The sequence below is a fragment of the Equus quagga genome, chromosome 3 (assembly GCF_021613505.1).
Source record: "Equus quagga isolate Etosha38 chromosome 3, UCLA_HA_Equagga_1.0, whole genome shotgun sequence".
In the NCBI taxonomy this organism is placed as follows: domain Eukaryota; kingdom Metazoa; phylum Chordata; class Mammalia; order Perissodactyla; family Equidae; genus Equus; species Equus quagga.
The window spans coordinates 112,440,800-112,462,262 of NC_060269.1; the positions used below are offsets into that span (position 1 = coordinate 112,440,800).

The 21,463-nt window shown below is 37.2% G+C and overlaps 2 protein-coding genes across 8 annotated transcripts in view; both read left to right on the top strand.

The window, feature by feature from the left end:
* PPAT (phosphoribosyl pyrophosphate amidotransferase) overlaps nt 1-8,538 on the top strand; it is a 34,230-nt gene extending 25,692 nt beyond the window's left edge. The window contains exons 6-11 of the mRNA XM_046656528.1: nt 528-600; nt 1,169-1,320; nt 1,725-1,852; nt 3,081-3,302; nt 4,748-4,868; nt 6,222-8,538. Coding sequence (XP_046512484.1) covers nt 528-600; nt 1,169-1,320; nt 1,725-1,852; nt 3,081-3,302; nt 4,748-4,868; nt 6,222-6,532 — 1,007 coding nt within the window. The 3' untranslated portion in view covers nt 6,533-8,538. The remainder of the gene's footprint in view (nt 1-527; nt 601-1,168; nt 1,321-1,724; nt 1,853-3,080; nt 3,303-4,747; nt 4,869-6,221) is intronic.
* A 6,242-nt stretch (nt 8,539-14,780) lies between these two features.
* AASDH (aminoadipate-semialdehyde dehydrogenase) overlaps nt 14,781-21,463 on the top strand; it is a 32,997-nt gene continuing 26,314 nt past the window's right edge. For 2 of the 7 annotated variants that reach the window (XM_046656410.1, XM_046656416.1), the window contains exons 1-3: nt 14,813-15,021; nt 17,694-17,968; nt 19,434-19,554. In XM_046656410.1, the coding sequence (XP_046512366.1) occupies nt 17,739-17,968; nt 19,434-19,554 (351 nt within the window). In that variant the 5' untranslated portion in view covers nt 14,813-15,021; nt 17,694-17,738. The other 5 variants (XM_046656412.1, XM_046656415.1, XM_046656411.1 and 2 more) reach the window with 5 other exon arrangements.

The following is a 21,463-nucleotide window of genomic DNA, read 5'->3' on the forward strand; positions in this document are numbered from 1 at the left end:
GGGACATCGCCTCAGCATGGCCCGACAAGGGGTGCCACGTCAGCGCCCAGGATCTGAACCAGCAAAACCCTGGGCCACCAAAGCAGAGCCTGAGAACTCAACCACTCGGCCATGGGGCCGGCCCCAGAAAATACTTAGTTTTAAAAATACATTTCCTTGAGTATTTCTGAAGATGAGCTACTTTTAATATATTTAATGGACCATCCCTATTTTGTCCTGTCTGAATTGCCTATTCATAGCCTTTGCCCAGCTTTTTCATTTGTGTAGTATGATTTCAGTCATTTTCTTTTTCACTGATCAGATATCTTATTAGAGCCATGGAATCATAATGTTTGAAGGAATCCTGGGATCATTAATTTTATCTTTGGCTCAAGTCAAAGGAGGATCCATGTGCTCTTAAAGTCATAGAAATGGATGTTCTGTGAGCTTTTTTGTTTATCTGTTTGGTGTTTAACTGTTCTCTTGAAATAGGTAGCCTCTTTTAAAATTCCTTGAATCCATTAACTGAATTGTCTTGTGATTTGTAGAGAAAAAGTCTTCAGAAACCGAAGGATGGGTGGTATCTTCAGAATCTTGTAGCTTTTTATCTATTGGTGCAAGGTAAGTTTTATCTCACTCAGCATATTAGCTTTTCCCACATCGATAAAATTTTTTTTTTTTTAATTTTCATATAAAAGTTTTCTTTCTGATGTCTGCAAGGAGACATATTTATAAATGCAATTTCCTTTGTACATTGTGGTCAGCAGTAGTACTGACTTTAAATTTAAAGTTCCAGTAATACTTTCTAATTCTGAAACTGGCATCTTGCTTCCAAAATACCTTGAGACTTACTTTAAAAAGGAAGAATCTCCTCAAAACAGAATAGTTATGATTGAAAAATTTAAGCCAGGCTAAAAATGTTCTCTTTAGCCTTTATTCTTTCAAAAATGAGTAAAACTTAGGGATTTTAAAAAAATTCTAAATTAGAATTTAGAGGGTAACAGATTTACAAAAATTTCTGCTAAAGGAATATTAATTTTTTATTTTTTAAGCCATCTGGAAACTTTATATTAAACTTAACCGTTTTCCTTTATAAGGGAAGAACTCTGTGTACTTTATAATAGACATTGTTATCAAACTTAAGGACTGCTTTGTTTAAAGTCTTCTTTCTTTAACATTGTTTTCCAAGATATTACCGTGAAGTCTTGCCTGGAGAAATTGTGGAAATATCCAGACATAATGTCCAAACTCTTGATATTATACCAAGATCTGAAGGAAACCCAATGGCTTTTTGTATTTTTGAATATGTTTATTTTGCAAGACCAGATAGTATATTTGAAAGTAAGTAAAATATCTTTAACTGTAAAACCTGTTATTTATCTCATTGAAACATGGTGGTTCTTGGCCCAAAGGCTCACCTAGCTTTTTGAAGGCACATAGTTATATGTTGTGGATATGGGACTGAGCCTGCAAGTCATAAGATTGCTATTTTTCCCTTTCATCTGACTCTTGGATTTTGTTTTTCTTTTAGAAGTAAGGATTATGATTTTCAGATCTGTATTAAGGTCAATTTTTTTAAAATAGTGAATTCCCCAGTTTATGTATTTCCATTTTAGTGTTTTTGTATGTCTTACTACTTTTACTCAATCTATAGAGTTTTAACAAGCTAGTTTCTTACAATAGTGATATTATGCTATGTTTTATACTAAGTAAAAATAATCTATTTCCTTTTTAAAACATTCCAGACCAAATGGTTTATACAGTAAGATACCGTTGTGGTCAGCAGCTGGCAATTGAAGCACCTGTGGATGCAGATTTGGTTAGCACCGTTCCGGAATCTGCTACACCCGCTGCTCTTGGTTATGCAGGAAAGGTATTTTCTTTCAATTAACACACAGTGAATTGTTCTTCTGCCAGTGGAATTAGAAATCCTTGGATATAAAGGGAATCTCAATTTATTGTAAGGGAAAAAAAAGGTTGCTTCCTTTATAAGAGTTACTTAGTTGCTTATTTTCCAGCCTTTTCATTCAGTGGCATTATTTTAGTAGAGTCCACAGAAAGGTTCACCCAGAGGCTAGTAGAATGATCCTCTTTGTTTTAAAAAGATAACATCATGCATGTAGTATATAGAATTTAGTGGTGCAGCTGGCCCCGTGGCCAAGTGGTTAGGTTCGCACACCCTGCTTTGGCAACCCAGGGTTTTGCTGGTTTGCATCCTGGGCTCAGACCCAGCACAGCTCATCAAGCCATGCTGAGGTGGCATCCCACATGGCAGAGCCAGAAGGACCTACAACTAGAATGTACAACTATGTACTGGGGGGCTTTCGGGGGGAGGAGAAAAGGGAAAAAAAATGATTGGCAACAGATGTTAGCTCAGGTGCCAATCTTTAAAAAAAAAAGAATTTAGTGGTAATATTTACTTATTATTAAAACCTGCTTCTTGAAGTACCTTCACAAGCCACTGGTATATTTGTACCCTACTGAGTATGAGTGATAATAAAGCCATTTATGTTCATTTGGTATAATGTTCTTAGTACTATGCTTAATTTTGCTTTTTGTAACCAGGTAGGTTATAAGTGATTCTAGGGTATAATACCCAACATTCACCATGTTGGAGAATTTAGTTTAATTAATTTTTAAAAGAAATAGTATGCACACATTTTAGAGAAGTATTACCTTGAAAGATGAATAAATCACCTCATCTCTCAAAAAGCATCTCCTTAGCCTACTGGTTTTAATTCATTTCTTGCTGATAATTTTTAAATATGTGAATTTTTCTGACAGTGATATATTCTTTGTCGTGTCTTCATGTGTTTAGTGTTCTCTTCCAGGATAGAGAAATAATGTATAAGAGAGAAGCATTACAAATTGTAGCAAAATTAATTTGATATATTACTTTCAATGATTTTTCTTTTTGCCTTTTTTCCCCTATGGTTTAAGTAGTGAAGGAAAATTGTAATGTGATGATGGAGAGTTCAGAATAACAACTACATTTAAATTTTATACATATATATTATAATGGAAGTATGACCTAGAGAAAATAGGAACCTAGAGTTCTCTGTATATTACCACTCATTGTCCTTTTATTTCTTCTCTATCAGTGTGGGCTTCCCTATGTGGAGGTGCTGTGTAAAAACCGGTATGTAGGAAGAACCTTCATTCAGCCAAACATGAGGTTAAGACAACTTGGTGTTGCAAAAAAATTTGGAGTATTGTCAGACAACTTCAAAGACAAAAGAATTGTTCTTGTAGATGATTCAATTGTGAGAGGCAATACGATCTCACCCATAATCAAATTGCTCAAAGAATCTGGTGCAAAAGAGGTAAGTAATATTAAAACATATCCTAAAGCACCAATAATTAACAATATGATACAGGCATAAAAATTGCAATTCAGTATGAAGTGAATGAAAATAGTTCAATATAATAAATTGACATTTTTCAAACCAAGTTGGTTTAGGAATAACTGCAGCAACTTGGAAAACATGTAATAGCCACTTTTAAACTACCTACTGAATTTAGTCCGTAATAGATTAAAAAGTTCAATTTAAAAACTTAAAATTTTTATAAAATTAATTTTAAAAACACAAAATAGAATACTTTTTAAATTTGTAAAGTATTTATTACTTTCTCTTTTTGAAGGTATGGAACCAATCCTGATGTAATAAATATGACACATTAGGTTATATTCTTAAATCTCAAAGCTTACTCTAAATATTTCAGTAATTCAGATTACAGAAATGAGATGTAATTTGCAACTAATAGTTGAGCGGATTTAAAAAGAAAATTGTAGGAGAAAGTGGTATGGAAAGCAGTATGACGGTCTATTTAAAAAATTAAAAAATAATTATGATTGTGATTTTCTAGGCTTTTTTATGACTGTGATTATCATTATAATCTCTTTGGAATTCTGTGAAAATAATGTAATAAAAACAGAGATGTAAAGTTACATTCAACATCTATTACAATAGTAAAAAGAATAGACAAAAACAAACGAAAGAAATGGAGATGGTTTATATATCTACCAATAGGACACAGTGTAGTACCTTGATACATCAGTATGATGGAATGTGATTCTGCCATTAAAAGCTATAGTTATGAAGACTGGGAAAATCTTTGCTAGTATAAGAAAAGTAAAAAGTAAATGTAGACATGTATTATAGCCCTGTAAATGTACCTTGACAAAAGGTGGAAAATAATAGTAGAGAAAAATAGCTCTTTATAGCAGTAAGATTTTTGTTATATCATGGTAGATCATAGTTTTCTTTTTAAAAGGGTAAAATAAGAGGTAGGCAAAAGTGCCACTCAAGTGTTAGAAGAGAAAATGAAGGTGGTCCTAGGAATATAAGTCATTAAATAAGAAATAAGACATCAGAAGAAAGTTCCTCATTCATAAATGACAGAAGGAAACAATGGGCAGCTTTGTAAAAGGAACTCTTTACAACTGGCTGACATTTTGAAATTCTTGTCCAGGATACTTTGGAGACTAGAGCAGGCTGCTCAAGTAGGATTCTTGGTAATGAATTAATTCTAAAAGTATTTCTGACTCAACGCTGGAGTTATATATGTACACCACATGATTTTCCGGGACTCTTTTTCACCTATTATTCAATGAAAGAAATTTTGTAGTTTGCTTTATTACCCACATGTTCTTATTAAGTATTCTGTAAAACAATTTTATGTTGCATTTGTCTGTGTCAGAATGTAACAAAATTATTCATACAGTGAATGTCAAAATAATGAATGTGTGAAATGATTTCTTTCCAAGGTACACATTCGAGTAGCTTCACCGCCAATTAGGTATCCGTGCTTCATGGGAATAAACATACCAACAAAAGAAGAGCTTATTGCCAATAAACCAGAATTTGAGCATCTTGCAGAATATCTAGGTAGGTATTAAAATTTCTATGAACTTTATCTTTGTTTATTAATAGAGAAAATCCAAAGCTTCTCAGTCTTTACACTTTCAATAATTGTAAAGAAATTTTTATTTTATTTATTTTAATAAAAAATAGTGTTCAGTGTTTCTTAAAAGTAGATGTTATAGGGGCTGGCCGGGGATGCAGCGGTTAAAGTTCGCACTTTCCACTTCGGCGGCCCAGGGTTCGCCAGTTTGGATCCCGGGTGCAGACATGGTACCGCTCATCAAGCCATGCTGTAGCAGGTGTCCCACATATAAAGTAAAGGAAGATGGGCATGGATGTTAGCTCAGGACCTGTCTTTCTCAGCAAAAAGAGGAAGATTGGTAGCAGTTAGCTCAGGGCTAATCTTCCTGAAAAAAAAAAAAAGTAGATGTTATAATATGTTGAGCAGATATTGAACACTATTCTGAATAGTGAGAGTGCCTAGTGTGTATAGACACCACAGTAAGGGCTGTTGTTGGAGAGCTAGGCCAAGGTGAGATCAGAGGAAAAGAAAGGCTTTCCAGGTCTCCCAAAGGTCAAATCCCAAGAAAAACAAAGACAATTTTACCACAGATTCTAATAGAATAATTTAGATGTGGATAAAAATCAAAAAGTAAAAAGCTTATGCAGCTTACCTTTAATAATGAGGTCAAGAGACTTGGAGATCTAGCTTATCCTGGATAAGACATTTGCCTTTCGAATTCTGGTGAGGTATAAACTATTTAAATATCACGTAAATGTCCAGCCAGTGTGCCTCGCTACCTCCACACTGGTTGTTTATGGCTCGTGTTTCTTTTGACTGGTCCTGCCAGTGGCTTACCACTTAAAATAATTTGAATATCACCCAATTGATATCATATTTTGGGCACTTACTCTTTGCCAGGAATATATCTGTATTATTGTAGTAACATCACAAAAACTCTACAATTAGGCAGTGCTTCCCTTGTCTTACAGATGAAAACGTAGACTTAGGAAAAGTAAGTGACCTTGAGCTTAAATTTGAACCCAGATCTTCCTGACTTCAAAATTTATTTTCTTAATCAAGAAAATTACTCCTGAAGCCTTCTGAATTCATCCTCGACTTGAAGCCTCCCCTGCTATTTTAAATTGTTATCCCTTAAATCCCAATTTAAAATTTAAAAAAATAATAAAGGTCCTGAGTTTTATTGATTTGGCCCCCTCTATGCCTTTTTTTATTTTTGAGAGCGAGAGAGGCTAAAGAAGAAATTTTTATCCTGGCTTGAGTTTTTGTGTCTGTAACTATGCTCTCTTGAAGCAGTTCTTCATTTCTAAAGGAAGTCTCATGATCTTTTTCTTTTTCCCTCTTTCTCCCTGTAGGAGCAAACAGTGTTGTGTATCTGTCAGTAGAAGGACTGGTTTCATCTGTACGAGAAGGGATAAAACTTAAAAAAAAGAGAGAGAAAAAGCAAGATATTATAATTCAAGAAAATGGGAACGGTCATTATACAAACCAAGATAGTATGATTCAAGCAAATGGGAATGGTCTGGAATGTTTTGAAAAGAACGGTCATTGTACAAAGCAGGATAATATAATTCAAGAAAATGGGAATGGTCTGGAATGTTTTGAAAAGAACGGTCATTGTACAGCTTGTCTCACTGGGAAATACCCTGTGGAAATGGAATGGTAGCCATTAGGGGCAGATTTGATATTTCAAGGTAGAAAGTTGGTAGAGAAGTTGTAGTGGTTACACCTTATCCGTTTACTGTTACGCACTTGATACAATGTAAAATGCCACGTGCTTATGTTTACTTTTATAAGTTTAAGATTTTTTTCTGGAAAGGGTACCAAAGTGCTATGCTTTCTTTAATAATCTTAGATAATTTTGGTATTCTCTAGGAACTTGGATGATCCTTTCAGTTTTATTTAGCAGTTTAGTACTTTGAGGCTACCAGTTATGAGGTTGTATACATTTAATTTCAGATCATCAACAGTAATGTAAAGAATATGTAAATTTCTGTTTTAGAAGGGATTGCTAGGTACTTAGGGAAAATTCTTAGAGAATTTTGTGGAATGTCTCTTGAGTTACTGGAATTCAGTTATGGAATATTTTCATAATTGAACCTTGCTGATTGCATATGATACAATAATATTGGTATTCTTTTTTTACACAAGCATCAGCTAGTGTATCTTGTCATGGTGGCATTTCCCAGGTCCATGCTTTAAAGCATGTGCAAGAGGTTAGACTGAGATGGTGTGATGGAAATAGGACAGGTGAGTTAAATATAACATTTCATGCAAACCTTGAATCTGTTATACCCCAAAGGTGTCAACCTCTAGAGTTCTGATTGTAGTTATGACTTTGGCTTCCCTGTCTAACTTTAGACAAATCTTTAAAAAAAAAAAAAAACACAACCTTTTTGTGCCTCACTTTTCCCCACCTGTGCAATGGGGTAGTTATTTTACGAAATTAAATAATTAATAGAAATGTGAATAAGTGTCATACTTTTTGTGGTTAAAGGCATCATTTCACCCCTCAATTTTAAGATAGTGCATGATTATTAGCTTTTGAAATGTTGGCCGTTAGTCTGCAATTGAGATTTCATTATGATGAAGGGTGACATACAGTTAGCAGTGCTTTGCCACCTGACTTTGAGATGCCCTAAGAATGATTGTAAAAACATGTCTTTGGAAAAAATTTTCCTACATTTGACTAGAAAGTATGATCCATACCACTTAGTGCCCATATAGTATAAGCCCAGCAAGTAACCTAGTACATTTGAAGTAAAAAGAAAGTCTTTAGATTCTAACAAACTTCTATCCTTCATTTGATTTTATGCTTTTTTAATGAAGTGCTTGATCACTTGCAAGCATGTGTCCACATATGTGTGCATATACATAAATATCATTGCAATTAAATGATCAAATAGAAACACTGTAGGGGCCAATTTTGTTTAAGGATCAAGGAAATCACTTTTTTCTACTTTGTTTTATTGGGATCTAATGAATTAGATTTTTTTGAAGTTTTTTCTTGTAACATCTGAGATTTAAAATTTTAAGATGACTTGCCCCCAGCCCGTTTATGTAAGATTTTTAAAACATAAGTGTTTTTGTGTTATTGTTACCATAATTTTATGTATATAGTATCCCAGTCCATTTAGAAACTTAATATTTATTAATAACTGAAATCTTTGGTCTTCATTTGGTATATCGTCTTGTGTGTTATGTTATAGCAGGCCAAGATAAAATCTTGAGACAGCTCTTTAAGCCCACATGCAGCAGGCAGCAGCAGGTCAGATAACCCTGTGGCAGTGACACAAGCAAATTGGTGTTTGAATAAAGCCCTGTGTCCATTTGAGTGTATAGCCTCTTGTCTTAAATGTATTCCTCATAGCAGCATGGAGGAGGCAAGACCTATGGGTCAATTTTGAACTGGCCTTATTTACATTTGAGTTTTTAAAACAAGAGACTCAGGGAAAGTACTGAACCAAAATCTCTGATTTGACTTTGTGTTTTCCGTAGGTATTATTTTGTTTTCCATAGTTTTTATTTTGTTTTATTGAGATACTTTTATAAAGGAAAATGGTATTGTGACAGTTTGGTAATTCTACAAATTTCCTACTGTTTCTCCATCATGGCCTTTTATTTCACAAGTTTCTGAAGTCTGAATTCAATTAAAATTTTCTACCAATTTAATTTCGAATGTTTAACTGCTTTAAATTCATATAAGTCTTGTAAACTGCAGAGAAGACGAAAAATGTGTTTTCACAGGATCTATGTTGTGAACTAAAGTAAGCCTACTTTTTTGTGACTTCTTTGTGATGTGTTGGTGACAGATATTTGTAATAAGTATGTTTAAATACGTGTGTGTACTCTTTTTTTTTTTTAACAGTGACTTTCAGTTAGTGCCTTATGGTGAACAGCACAGTGACAGTCACATCCAGGCTCCATACTTGGCACCAGCTAGTCAGATCTTATTTCTCTGATCTAGGCGTTTCAGTAAATAGGCCATCTCTTATGAACCAGGCAAAATTGCTGGCTGAGTAGGAGGGACAAATAAAGTAATTAGAAATGCACTGCTAAGTAAGCACTACGATAGTGGCAAGATCCATGAAAACACTAGCGAGAATAGGGAGGGTGTCACAGAAGAGAAGGCTTAGATTCCAAAACTATGTGGGCATTGGAGGAGTACTTTTTAAAATCAAAATAAAGAAGGTAAATGAATAAACTGTAGTACATCCGGACAATGGAATATTACTCAGTCCTAAAAAGAAATGAGCTGTCAAACCTTAAAAAGACAGGGAGGGAACTTAAATGCTTATTACTAAGTGAAAGAAGCCAATCTGAAAAGCCTATATACTGTATAATTCCAATTATATGACATTCTGGAACAGGCAACACTATGGAGACCATAAAAAGATCAGTGGTTGCCAAGAATGAGCAGGGAGGGAGGGATGAAGAGGTGAAGCACAGAGAATTTTTAGGGCAAACTATTCGGCATGTTACTATAACGGTGAATACATGTCATTACACATTTGTCCAAACCCATAGAATATACAACAACCAGAGTGAACCCTAATGTAAACTGTAGACTTTGGGTAGTAATGATGTTCATCATTTGTAACAAATGTACCCTCTGGGGGGGATACTGACAGCGGGGAAAGTTATGTATATGTAGTGACAAGGGAGAGATGGGAACTCTGTGTCTTCTGCTCTGTTTTGCTGTGAACCTAAAACTGCTGTAAAAAATAGTCTGTTTAAAAATAAAGATACCAGAGTCCTACTTCTAAAAAACAGAAAATAATCAAAATACATGCACATACTTTAAAAGTTAGAAAACAAAGAGGTTACTGCCCTCTCCAGTCCTCTCTAGTGCATCCACATTTAAATATTTTTTTCTGGTGTTAAATCTGTTTTAAATAATTAACTCATACTGCCTCTTACTGTATCAATTTTAGACATTATTTCTTCTGCTCTGGAATCTAGCAAAGTCTGCTTTTAGGTAGACTTAATCCGTGCAATCATTACTACTATTGCCTCTCAAAATCTTGTGCCAGTGCTTCACTTGAATCTCTTAATGCCTTCTTTCTTAGGGTTTCAAGTAAAGCCTAGTCAGCTCCTCTAAGGAAAATTGTCCTCATGTTTCTTGAAGAGGTAAAATTAAAATCTAGGCCTCTCAGAAAAAGCTGCATCCTCCTTAGAAAGACATTTTAGAGTAAACTGCAGTATGCAATGTAAAATTATGCTTTTGTATGCAGAAATCATCTTCTCATGTAGCTGAGTTGTTCTTGGACAGTAGGAACCAATGCTTTTAAACCTTTTTGGAATTTCTTCCGGGATCTACCATAATACTGAACTCCCTGCACTGTGACAAAATGGAAAATGATCGCACAAAGGAGACCCAAGGGGGTCCTTGTACTCTTCCTCAATCATTGAATTTGCTTCATTGGAAATTGCTTGTTTGGGGGCCGGCCCCATGGCTAAGTGGTTAAGTTCGCATGCTCTGCTTCGGCAGCCCAGGGTTACACCAATTCAGATCCTGGGTGCGGACCTAGCACTGCTCAACAAGCCATGCTGAGGCGGTATCCCACATGCCACAACTAGAATATAAAAATAGGTACTGGGGGGCTTTGAGGAGAAAAAGAAGAAGAAAAGAAAATATTGGCAGCAGATGTTAGCTTAGGTGCCAATCTTTAAGGAAAAAAAGGAAAGAAAATTGCTTATTTGGCTTCACTGGATATGTTAGGCAATGATGGTAATTTTATGTGTGAACTTGGCTAGGCTCTGGTGCCCAGTTTGTTCAAACAGCAGTCTAGATGTTGCTGTGAAGATATTTTTTAGATGTGATTAACGTTCAAATCAGTAGATTTTGGGTAAAGCAGATTACCCTTCATAGTGTGGGTGGGCCTCATCCAGTCAGTTGAAGGCTTTAAGAACAAAGACTGGTTTCCTGAAGAAGATAGAATGCTCATGACTGCACCATAGAAACCCTGCCAGAGTTTCTAGCCTGCTGCCCTGTAGAATTAAAACTAAAGACTGCAACATCACCTCTTAACTTGATTTTCTAGCCTGCTGGTTTACCCTAGATTTCACACTTGCCAGCCTCCACAATTGTGTGAGCCAATTTCTTAAAATCTATTTATCCTATTGCTTCTGCTTCTCTAGAAAACTCTAATACAATAAGGTCACTATCTTGCAAACAGCCTGGCTTCCTTCATCCCTCCATTCTTTCATAGTCACCTGACAAAAATGCCAAGCCTGGAGCTGGCCTGTGGTGCAGTGATTAAGTTCACACATTCTGCTTCAGTGGCCTGGGGTTCACCAGTTCGGATCCCATGTGCGGACATACATATGCACCGCTTGACAAGCCATGCTGTGGCAGGCATCCCACATAAAGTAGAGGAAGATGGGCACAGATGTTAGCTCAGGGCCAGTCTCCTCAGCAAAAAAACAGGCAGATTGGCAGCAGATGTTAGCTGAGGGCTAATCTTCCTCAAAAAAATGCCAAGCCTGAATGAACCCAACCACCAGTTTTCTGCCTTCAACTGGGCAGCTGAACACTGTTAGAGTAAATCACACAACACACCATTATCCCAATTGTGATTATGTTCTACAGTGCTACAGAGCACATAACAGGGACCTAACCTTGTCTTGGGGTAGGGTCAAGGGTTTTCAAAATTCTTTTTGAAAGAAACAATGACATTCACGACTGAGATGAGTTGGGAATTTGGTGAAGAGAAGCAGTAAAATGAGAATGTACCAATAAATGTGCAAAGGATCAGCAAGGTACTGGGGTAGGCATTTGACATTTGCCAGGAACTGGAACAATGTAGTTGATGGAGTAAAAGGATAGTTGGGGAAACAGGTGCACAAGACATGAATCCCTACTGTCAAGGTACTTACTGTTTAATATAAGAAGTCAGACTTGGAAATAGAGCAGCTGTTAGAGGTCCTATGAGAAGTATATCAGTCACCATTTGAGAAGGATCTAGCCTTGTACCCTACTTAAAAGCTAATAATTAGCCTGTTACTGTTTCCTGGCAGGGGACATGAGATACCTGGGTCAAAGACAGAACTTTATTACTTGTGGCAAAAGCAGTAGCCAGAGCTTCATGTCTGTCAGTTCCCCATGCCTCCCAAGTCCCACTCGGGTGACTGAGGTGGACATAGATGGATGTCTGCACACACAGTAGGTTGCCTTACAAGAAAAGAATACTAAGTTTGGGGGGTTCACTACTTTTATACTAAGTGGAAGCAAGCACCTCAGCTCTGAAGATTGATCACCCCAAACAACCCAGAAAAATGACCTGGATAAAGAGAAGTCAGTACCTTGCACTCTATACCCAGCAAGAATTTGCAGGGACGTTCAGCCCATGGCACATTGCCCCTCCCAACAGTAGGCTGGGCTCATAGGATGGAGGTTAAAGGATGGGTAAATTCTCAGGCAAGGCTTAAAGAAATGCACTGAGAAGGTGATGTTTAAGCTATTTTTACAAGAGGAGTAAATGTTAATCAGGCATGGGGAGAGAAAGTGTATTTCAGCCGAGACCCAGCCAAAGCACAGGTGTGGAAACTTGATAAGGGCTTGGTATGCTCAGAAGACTCGCTGGGGTCTCATTATAGCTGGAGATTACAGCCTCAGGTGTGAGGATGTGGAGCATGGGGGGTGTGGGAGCAGTGGCCAACTGTGAGATCAGGCTAGAAAGATAATGAACTATCTTGTTAGCCTTGCTAAAGAGTCTGAATGTCATCGTGCAAGCAATGGGGGATGACTGAAGCTTCTTAATGAGGAGATTGCCATGACTGACCCGGTGTATGTTTTAGAATGATCACTCTAGATTACTAGGTAAAAAACGGTGTCTTGAACATAGTCTTCTACGTTTGCTTCCTCTTAGGATGCCCTGAAAATGACAGTAAAGGGATTTTTAAAGAGTCATAAACTCTCAAGGAGAGAGGAAAAGAGATAAAGAAAATTCTGAAATCAAAACCAAAGGGCTCAGATGATTGGAAAAGCTAAATTCTAAACCAGCAGTGAGCAAAGCCAGTAAGCAATCCTATTTACATTTCAGAATGCCCTAAACAACTCAGAAACTGGCTTCTGGAAGTAGGGGTGAAGAAGGTAACTAAAAGGATTGGAAGTTCATTTAGGAATGAGTTATATCCTTATGCCACCATCCATCACCCCCACAGCCTAATTCTAAAGGCCATTTTGTTGTTCAGGAGACAGTAAAACAGAAGTTCTTTATATTGGAGGACATCAGGCACTTGAAACAGGAGAATTAAGTGAACCATTTTATCCTGAATTCTGAGACCCCCCTCCCTTGCCCCTTGCAGCCCTCCTTTTCTCTCACTTGACTTTCAACAAACTTGTCCCACAGACTCAGAGCTTCTAATCAGCTTTTTAAATGCCCCACTTTTAAATACGAGCAGATAATTAAGGATTACCAGACACCCAAGGAAACCTCTAAGGTGAAAGTCCAAAACCAACAGAAGAAAAAAAGAGACTGCAGGGGACAAAAAGTTCTCAAAAAAAACTATTGTTAATATCAGAATTGAAAGATGATACTGCAAAATATGGTAAAAAAAAAAAATGACATTGATGCGGACATCAGTCAGGCAGCAATTCCCAGTCTTGGAGCCAAGCAAGACTGGAACGGCTTTACGGAAAAGCTGACTAAAAAGGCATGAAGTAACGTAGCAGTAGTTGAGATGAAGATGGTAGCATTTTAAAAATGCAGACTGGGGGAAAAATGCAGATTGTAGGTCCCTCAATAGAAAACTAATTCAGAACCTCTGGGAGTGGGGGTCCAGGAGTCTGGAATCTGTGTTTTTTAACATCACCACAGGCAATTCTGATGTAGCTGGCTGGTGGGCACTGGTCTGGAGATTGGTGACTGGAGGACATAGGTTATAACTGGATATAAGAGGATAAAAAAGAGGGGGGGAAAATCTAGGGTTTTTTTTATGGCTGCTAAGTGGATGATGGTGTCGTTCCCAAATATAGAAACAAAGATAAGATACACGTTTGGGAGCCCCCCCCCCCCCGCCCCCAGACCTGTGGTACATCCTGGTGAAAGTCTCATGGGCAAGTGCAGGTATCTCTTACTTGGATTACTGCTACAGTTTCTTGCCACCAACATCTAAGGACACAAGAGCATCCTATGCCTTTTCATCTATCCTTGCCAAATGGTGGGCTGCCTTCTCAGTCCTTTCCCTAGCCAAAGGAGAAAACAAAACCCTGATCATTTCCTCTCTGTTACCGCAGAGTAGCTTAATCACTACACATTACTGCCCTTGACGCTTTTAATAATTAACTTACACGTCTCCAACTGTAACAACTCCCTTGGAAACAGATTTTTATTCAAGAGTATAGCTTACGTAACTCTCTCCCCCTCAGACCTGCTTTATTTTCTTCATACCGCCTATTGAAAGCTGAAAATTTCTTATTGTTTAAATATGCCTTCCAATTAAAATATCAGCCTACTGATGACAGGGTCTGTGTTTGCAAGCCTCACCGCTGGAGTCACAGCCCCCCGCAGTCTAGGGCAGGTTCTCAGAAAATGCCGAATGGATGCAGTCTAGTCACTCGCATTTCACAAACATCTCATCTTTCTTCACATCAACCCTCGGCGATGTCTTTATCCTCACTTTGTGAACTAGGAGACCGCCGCTCAGAATTAAAGTATCTTGCCCAGAGTTTCTTGGCAAGTATGGAAGAGTACGACTCCAAGCCAGTCAGCTCTAAAATCCTTGCAAAACCTGACCAGAAGCCAACACGACCAGAGCGGACGTCTGAGCCGAGAGCCGTCAGTGAAGACGACCAGCTCTTCTCCTAGGTCTGCTCCGCAGTTTAGGAAGGGGCGGGGTCGCGCGACGCTGCGTGCCCCAGGTCGCGGGGTACTGACGTCAGCGAGGCGACGCGGAGGATTCACGGGAGAGCCCGCCCCATTCAGATCCTAGCGAGGTGCGCGGCTGGGTGGCCCTTCGGCTTGTGTGGAATTGCTTCTGCGCTGTGTGGGGAGAGGGGTCGGGGTTGGGCTTTTGGGACAAGGTCCCGATGGGCTCGGACCTGCCCCTCACCCCTAGGCCGTCTGAGTGAGTCTCGGCAGGCGGCAGTGTCTGGTAGGAGTTGTATGAGGGAGGCGAAGTACGACGAGACCTGGGCCTGGCTGTACGCAGGTTTGCTCAGCTTGAGGGCCACCATCTGGCCTCGGATTTGAGCCTGTCGTGTCTGGCGGGCCGGTGTGGTGCGAACTCTAAACCTGACCTGTGTATTTCTCCTGAGTCGCCCTGCCTTAGCCCCTCTGGAAATAAGCCTGCCCCGCCAAAGAATATTTCGGAAGCTATAAAGTGCATTGTTATTAAACGTAGTCGCATAACGTAATTTAAGAAGCCAGTGGATTCGGAAAAATAAAGTTGCTAGATTGTCTGTCTTTAAAATAACCGATAGCCTAGGGAGAGTCCCCAAAGCAGAATTTGTTGACACTCTTAACACCTCCGATGACTAAGTAGCAGCCTCCACGGTTGTAAAAGAAAGTAGCAAATATCTTAAGACTTAATGATCTCATTACGTATAAAATCTGTTGGTCAGATTTTGTTTTTTTTTTTTTACCTTATAAGGTTCTAGAAATGTTTGGGCTTCCAATAAGTATAGTATTCTCTTGGAGAAAGTGTATTTATGATTCAGTTAATGAAAATGAAAACCTTGGACAAGAATAGATTTTTGCCTTAATTCTCTCTAACAACCACTGGAAAATTGGCAAAAGCAGAAAAACACCTTAATTGTTGTATAGATATGTGTGGTGAGTGTTGTAATTTGTCGTAAAAGTGGCATTTTCTTTTTTAAGAATTCATTTTACAATCGCCCCTTACTTTGATGTCAAGTAATTTTAGAGTATAATCTATTGATCAAATTTTCCACACCTCCTTTACATGTTTTTGTATTAAAAAGCGTTTTTTGCACATAGACTATAGATTCTTGTTAAAATGCCTTAGTGGGGGGTGGGGGGGGAGTGCAGAGCGCCTGGAGGCCTAGTGGTTATGTTCAGGCGCTTTGTGGTGCAGGGGGTGGTCTGGATCCCTGAGCACAGGCCTACACACTGTTCACAAACCATGCTGTGGCTGTGTCCCACATACAAAAAATAGAGGAAGATTGGCACAGATGTTGGCTCAGGGCCAATCTTCCTCACCCAAAAAGATAAATAGAATGGCTTAGTATAATACATTCTATAGTGTAGGCAATTTGTTATTCATATGTGGGAGAGGGTAGTGGAAGTTACCCTTCTGCGCTAATTGTATTTTGCAACATAACTCATTCCCCATAACTTTAGTGCATGCTATGGGAAGTCCTCCTTATATAAGGATCATTTGTGTGTATGAGGAAAGCTTAAAAATTTTATCTTGTGCATCACAAAAAGCTAGTATTTATAGAAATGCTTACTAAAAATAGATATTGTAAGTACTAAAGTTATATATATATTTATTTTTTTGAGGAAGATTAGCCCTGAGCTAACATCTGCTGCCCATCCTCTTTTTGCTGAGGAAGACTGGCTCTGAGCTGACATCCATGCCCATTTTCCTCTACTTTATACATGGGACGCCTACCACAGTGTGGCTTTTGCCAAGCGGTGGCATGTCTGCATCCGGGATCTGAACCGGTGAGCCCGAGGCCACCAAAGCGGAATGTGCGAACTTAACCGCTGCACCACCAGGCCGGCCCCTAAAGTTATATTTTTAAACTTTAGAAATCGTAGCATTTCCAAACCTTATGGGTCTCAGCAGTTATTGGTTCATTTTGCTCTCTTCAAGGATGGGTTATTTTCTCTGATATTAATTAAATGACATGGATGAAAATGTTTTATTTTTAATCAGTAGGGAAATCAGTTCAAATAAGTATGAACAAACAAAAACTTGAATAATTAAAATAGGCTACTTGATAAGTCTTATTTGCTTTGAAATCTGGAAATAGGTTTCATAGAGGGGGGGAAAATCACATTTACCTTCAAAAAATACTAGCCGATGTGAGGGTTTTTTTTATCAGTGATCCCTAAAGTTTCTTTGATGAAATACTGTTTCAGATCTTTTTTTGTATAATCTGCATTAAGAAGCCCAGAGAACTTTGTATTGATACAATGATTTATTGAGTTGTAATACTATGTTGAGTCTAAATTTAAATGAATTTATTGGGAATTTAAAAATCAAATTAGAGTATGAAGAACCTACTTCTTCACAATTATAAAAGTGACTAGATGTGACCTCTGTAAAGTATTATAATAAATAGTAATTAGCACAGTTTATGTATAGTGGACTAAAACTGGATTGTAGGTAGAGTTTTTTTCTTTTTTTCTTTCAAGGATTGGTTTTGCTTTCACCTAAATTCAGTTCCTAAAAGCAGACTTTATTTGCATTAGTCTTTTCAAAGTCACCGTACAGGATTTTAACCACTTTATTTTAATCAATCTGTAACAATAACTGAAGAAAAATGAAAAAATTAAGCATGTGGTGCTTTGAATTTGGTTTTATTGGTTAATTTTTTTATATGCTTTTTTTACATTGTGATCAGTTGAGAGGGAATTCTACATTTCTACCAGTTTCATCCTCATCTATGTATACCACTCCCTTCCCACATTTTCTTCTAGCTCTGACCCAGTGTTAAGTTGATTCTGTCAGATTAATTTTCAACCTCATTCTTCTCAGCAAAGTTACTGTGGACAATTTATAAGTTCAGAGATTCTTTAGTTATGTGTCTTTGATATAGTTATTTTTGTGAGGAGTAATAGAAGTTTTTCTCTCTCTCTCTCCCCCAACCAACCTTCCTGAAACTCCGTGTCCCCCTAACATTCTGTATGTAGGTTGAGTTCTCTGCTACCAATGATGTTTAGATAAACTTCAGTGAAATGACTCTTCAGGAATTGGTACATCAGGCTGCCTCCCTTTATTCGGATAAAATAGCTGTATGTTTTGATGAATGTAACAACCAGCCTCCAGTTTATTACACCTACAAGACTGTGATTAATGCTGCTTCAGAATTATCGAATTTTCTGCTATTACACTGTGACTTTCAAGGAATTCGGGCAATTGGTCTCTACTGCCATCCTGGGATAAACTTACCCTCTTGGATTTTAGGGTAATATTTTTTAGAACTAAAAATTTGATATTACTGTAACCTAATCTGTAATTCTTTAATGCATAGAATATATTGCAAGTTACTGTTCTATTTGCTATTGGATTTTTCTATATTGTTTGGTCCATTCTAGATAGACTAAAGGAGTTCATATTTACCCTAGGATTATTTTTAATCGTTTAAATTAGTTAATCTGATCTTATTTCAGAGAGACTAGAAGTATTTACTGATAGTAGAGCATTTAAATATCTCCAAAATATAAAGGCTTCATTTGCCAAAGGAAAACAGTCATTAAATACTGTAGTTAGATCAAAGAAAACAAGTATTTCAGAAATAACATGACTGTTTTTTCCCCAAGACTGAAATTTTAGGTACTTACATATTCAGTAAGTGAATGAATGAATAAATGAGAGTGTTGGATGATGGTCCATAAAAATTGAGATATGAATTGAGGAAGACACTAATTCAAACAAATATTTGCAAATGTTCAATCTTTTTTTTTTTTTTTTGAGGAAGATTAGCCTTGAGCTAACTACTGCCACTCCTGCTCTTTTTGCTGAGGAAGACTGGCCCTGAGCTAACATCGTGCTCATCTTCCTCTACTTTATATGTGGGACACCTACCACAACATGGTGAACCCTGGGCTGCGAGAAGCAGAACGTGCGAACTTAACCACTGCACCACCGGGCCAGCCCCTGTTCAATCATTTAAGTTCTAGAATATTATCCTCATACAGTGGTTTCTCTACTTGGGTTCTGCAGCAAAGAAAAGCTGTTAAAGAAATAGAGAAGTTGATATTCATCCCATAATATGTGTCTTAGTAGATTAACTATATAAATGTGAAGCAAAAAAAGTTTAAAAATTTACTTTCATTCAATCGTTGACAACAATTTATTGAGGATTTACCATGTACAAATATCTAGTGTTCTCAAAGTGTACCTCAAAGTACTTGTAGTTAAAACGACTAACTGATCTTTGATCTTATTTTTACAGCTATTGCCACATACGAATCAATTTTAAAGCTTTTTTTTTCCCCTTTAAGGTATCCAGTTTTGGTGATATAGAACTTTCATGTGCAAATTCTATTAATCTGCATACAAATAAGTTACATGAGGCTATTTTAGCTAATTTTATGTTATCCTGCATAGACAGATGAAGAAATTAAACTCTGCTACCTGTTTGGTATTTTAGCAGTAGCCAATTAACCAAGTGTATTATACTGTAATGCATAAACTTTAAAAAAATCTTAGATTTCTCTATAATAAGTGATGAAAATTTTTTATAGTAAACACTCAGGATATTCAGTCTTAAGAGCAAGATAAAAATAACTATTTATAACCAAAGATGTGTCAACAAAAACATTGAGAATTTCTGATAAAATAGTGAAGTCCATAGAGAAATAGAAATGCTTAAAGTAAGATTATTGTCAACAGATATTCTATGCTCACTCTGTACTTTGTTTCTTTAGAATTCTCCAAGTCCCTGCTGCTTATGCTCCTATTGATCCAGATTCACCACCAGCGTTATCAATTCATTTTATGAAAAAATGTAATTTAAAGTTTATCCTTGTTGAAAAACAGCAAATTAATGTAAGTGTGGGTATTTAAATTGTTCCATTTTATGTGGTACATTTACCTTTCAATTGAAGGGGTCCCATCTTTTCTTGATTTCTAAATTTACTAACTCAGCAGGATTTCTCAGTCTCGCACTGTTGGCATTTTGGGTTGAGTAATTGTTGTAAGGAGTGTCCTGTAGGTTATAGGATGTTTAACAACATCCCTGGCCTCCACCCAATAGATACCAGTAGCATCCCCCAGATATGACAATGGAAATTGGCTCCAGACATTGCCAGGTGTCTCCTGGAGGCATCCTGCATCCCACACACTCCATTGAGGACTGCTACTCTATGGCATGGATATATCGTCTAGTCTCATAGTAATGCATTGTGCATTGTTTTGAATTTCTCTTTCCAAAGTTGTTCCTATACTGTACTTTAAACTTTTATTTTTGTGTATTTATGGCAATTTACAGTAGCTAACAACATTAAAAAGTTATAACCAAGCTTAGATTTTGAAAAAGAGATTGGCACTTAGATCAGACCTTTCTGGAAAACTAAATTTATTATTTTTTTAATTTGTAAGTGACTGCCAACCGTAGACCTAGCCAAGAAACACTGCTTTAGGGGCAAGAGTTGATATTATATTTTCAGCAAGATGCAGCCCATGTTTCATTAGTATTTCATTTTTTTGTTTATAAAATATTATTTTACCAAAGAGAAAGGGTGAACATTTTAGAAGGTATTTACCCATTTCCTATATGAAGCAGTTTATATTGGGGGTGACTTAAATGCATTCCGCCGTGTGTGTGTATATGCGTGCATCCATATCTGTATGTAGAGCAATAAGACAGATCAAGAGCTTGAGACATGTGGAGGACTTCCTAAAGACTCATGTGTGAGGCTTCCAGAAAGAGACAACTAAAGTATTAATCTGGTATTAAATATTTTGTAAATACATATTTATCAGTGTCTGGCCAAAGTTTTCTCTTCTGCTTCTCAAATTGGTTATTTCTTTGTTGATAAGTAAACAAAACTAAAATGGGGATGTGACATTGATTTTCCTTAACAACCTTGGTGAAAGTTTTATAGAAGAGGTGGTTGGATGTGAGAATTAATTGTCAATATCAAGCCATTCTTTATAACTGCATATAGGAAGGAGTTGGGTACACAGCAAAATCTCATAGAAAGTACCTTGTTTCCCATTCTGTGACTTTGATGGTGGTGTAGTGTAAGTGTTCTTCCTTCACTTAACACAGAAGCAATCAGGAAGTGTTTGTTGAGCATCTACTGTATGCCCAGCATCCATTAGAGCAGTGGTTCTCAGCTAGGGATGATTTTGCCTCCCAGGAGACATTCAGCAATGTCTGGAGATATTCTTTATTGTTATGATAGAAATGGGGTGATACTGGCATCTACTGGGTAGATGCTGCTGAAAATCCTACAAGGCACAAGACAGCCCTCGACAAAAATTTATCTAGTCCAAAATGTCAGTAGTGTTGAGGTTGAGGAAACTTGCACTAGAGACAGGGTGTTTAGGAGGGCATTGTTGTGTGAAAGAAGCCTAAGACATGATTCTTGCCCTCTAGTTGCTTTTATAGTTGGAGGAAAAAGGTTAATACTCGTGAACCTGTAAGATGTACATAGTGTGACATTGCCCTAAGCAAAGTAAATGTAACCTAGTAGAGAGAGGACAATTTTAATGGAGAAGGATGGGTTTGAGCTAGGTCTTAAGAATTGTAAGCCCTTAATTTTTTTTAACATTATAGGCCACTCCACAACCTACCCCAAATATACACATAACAAGCACAAATAGAAAACGTTAAGGCTCCTGGGTTGTGACATTTTTCTCTCATATTTATTGATTTCTTCAACATGAAAGCTTAAGTTATGTTTCATTACACTGCTTTTTATCAACCTATAAAGGTATATTCAAACGAAGC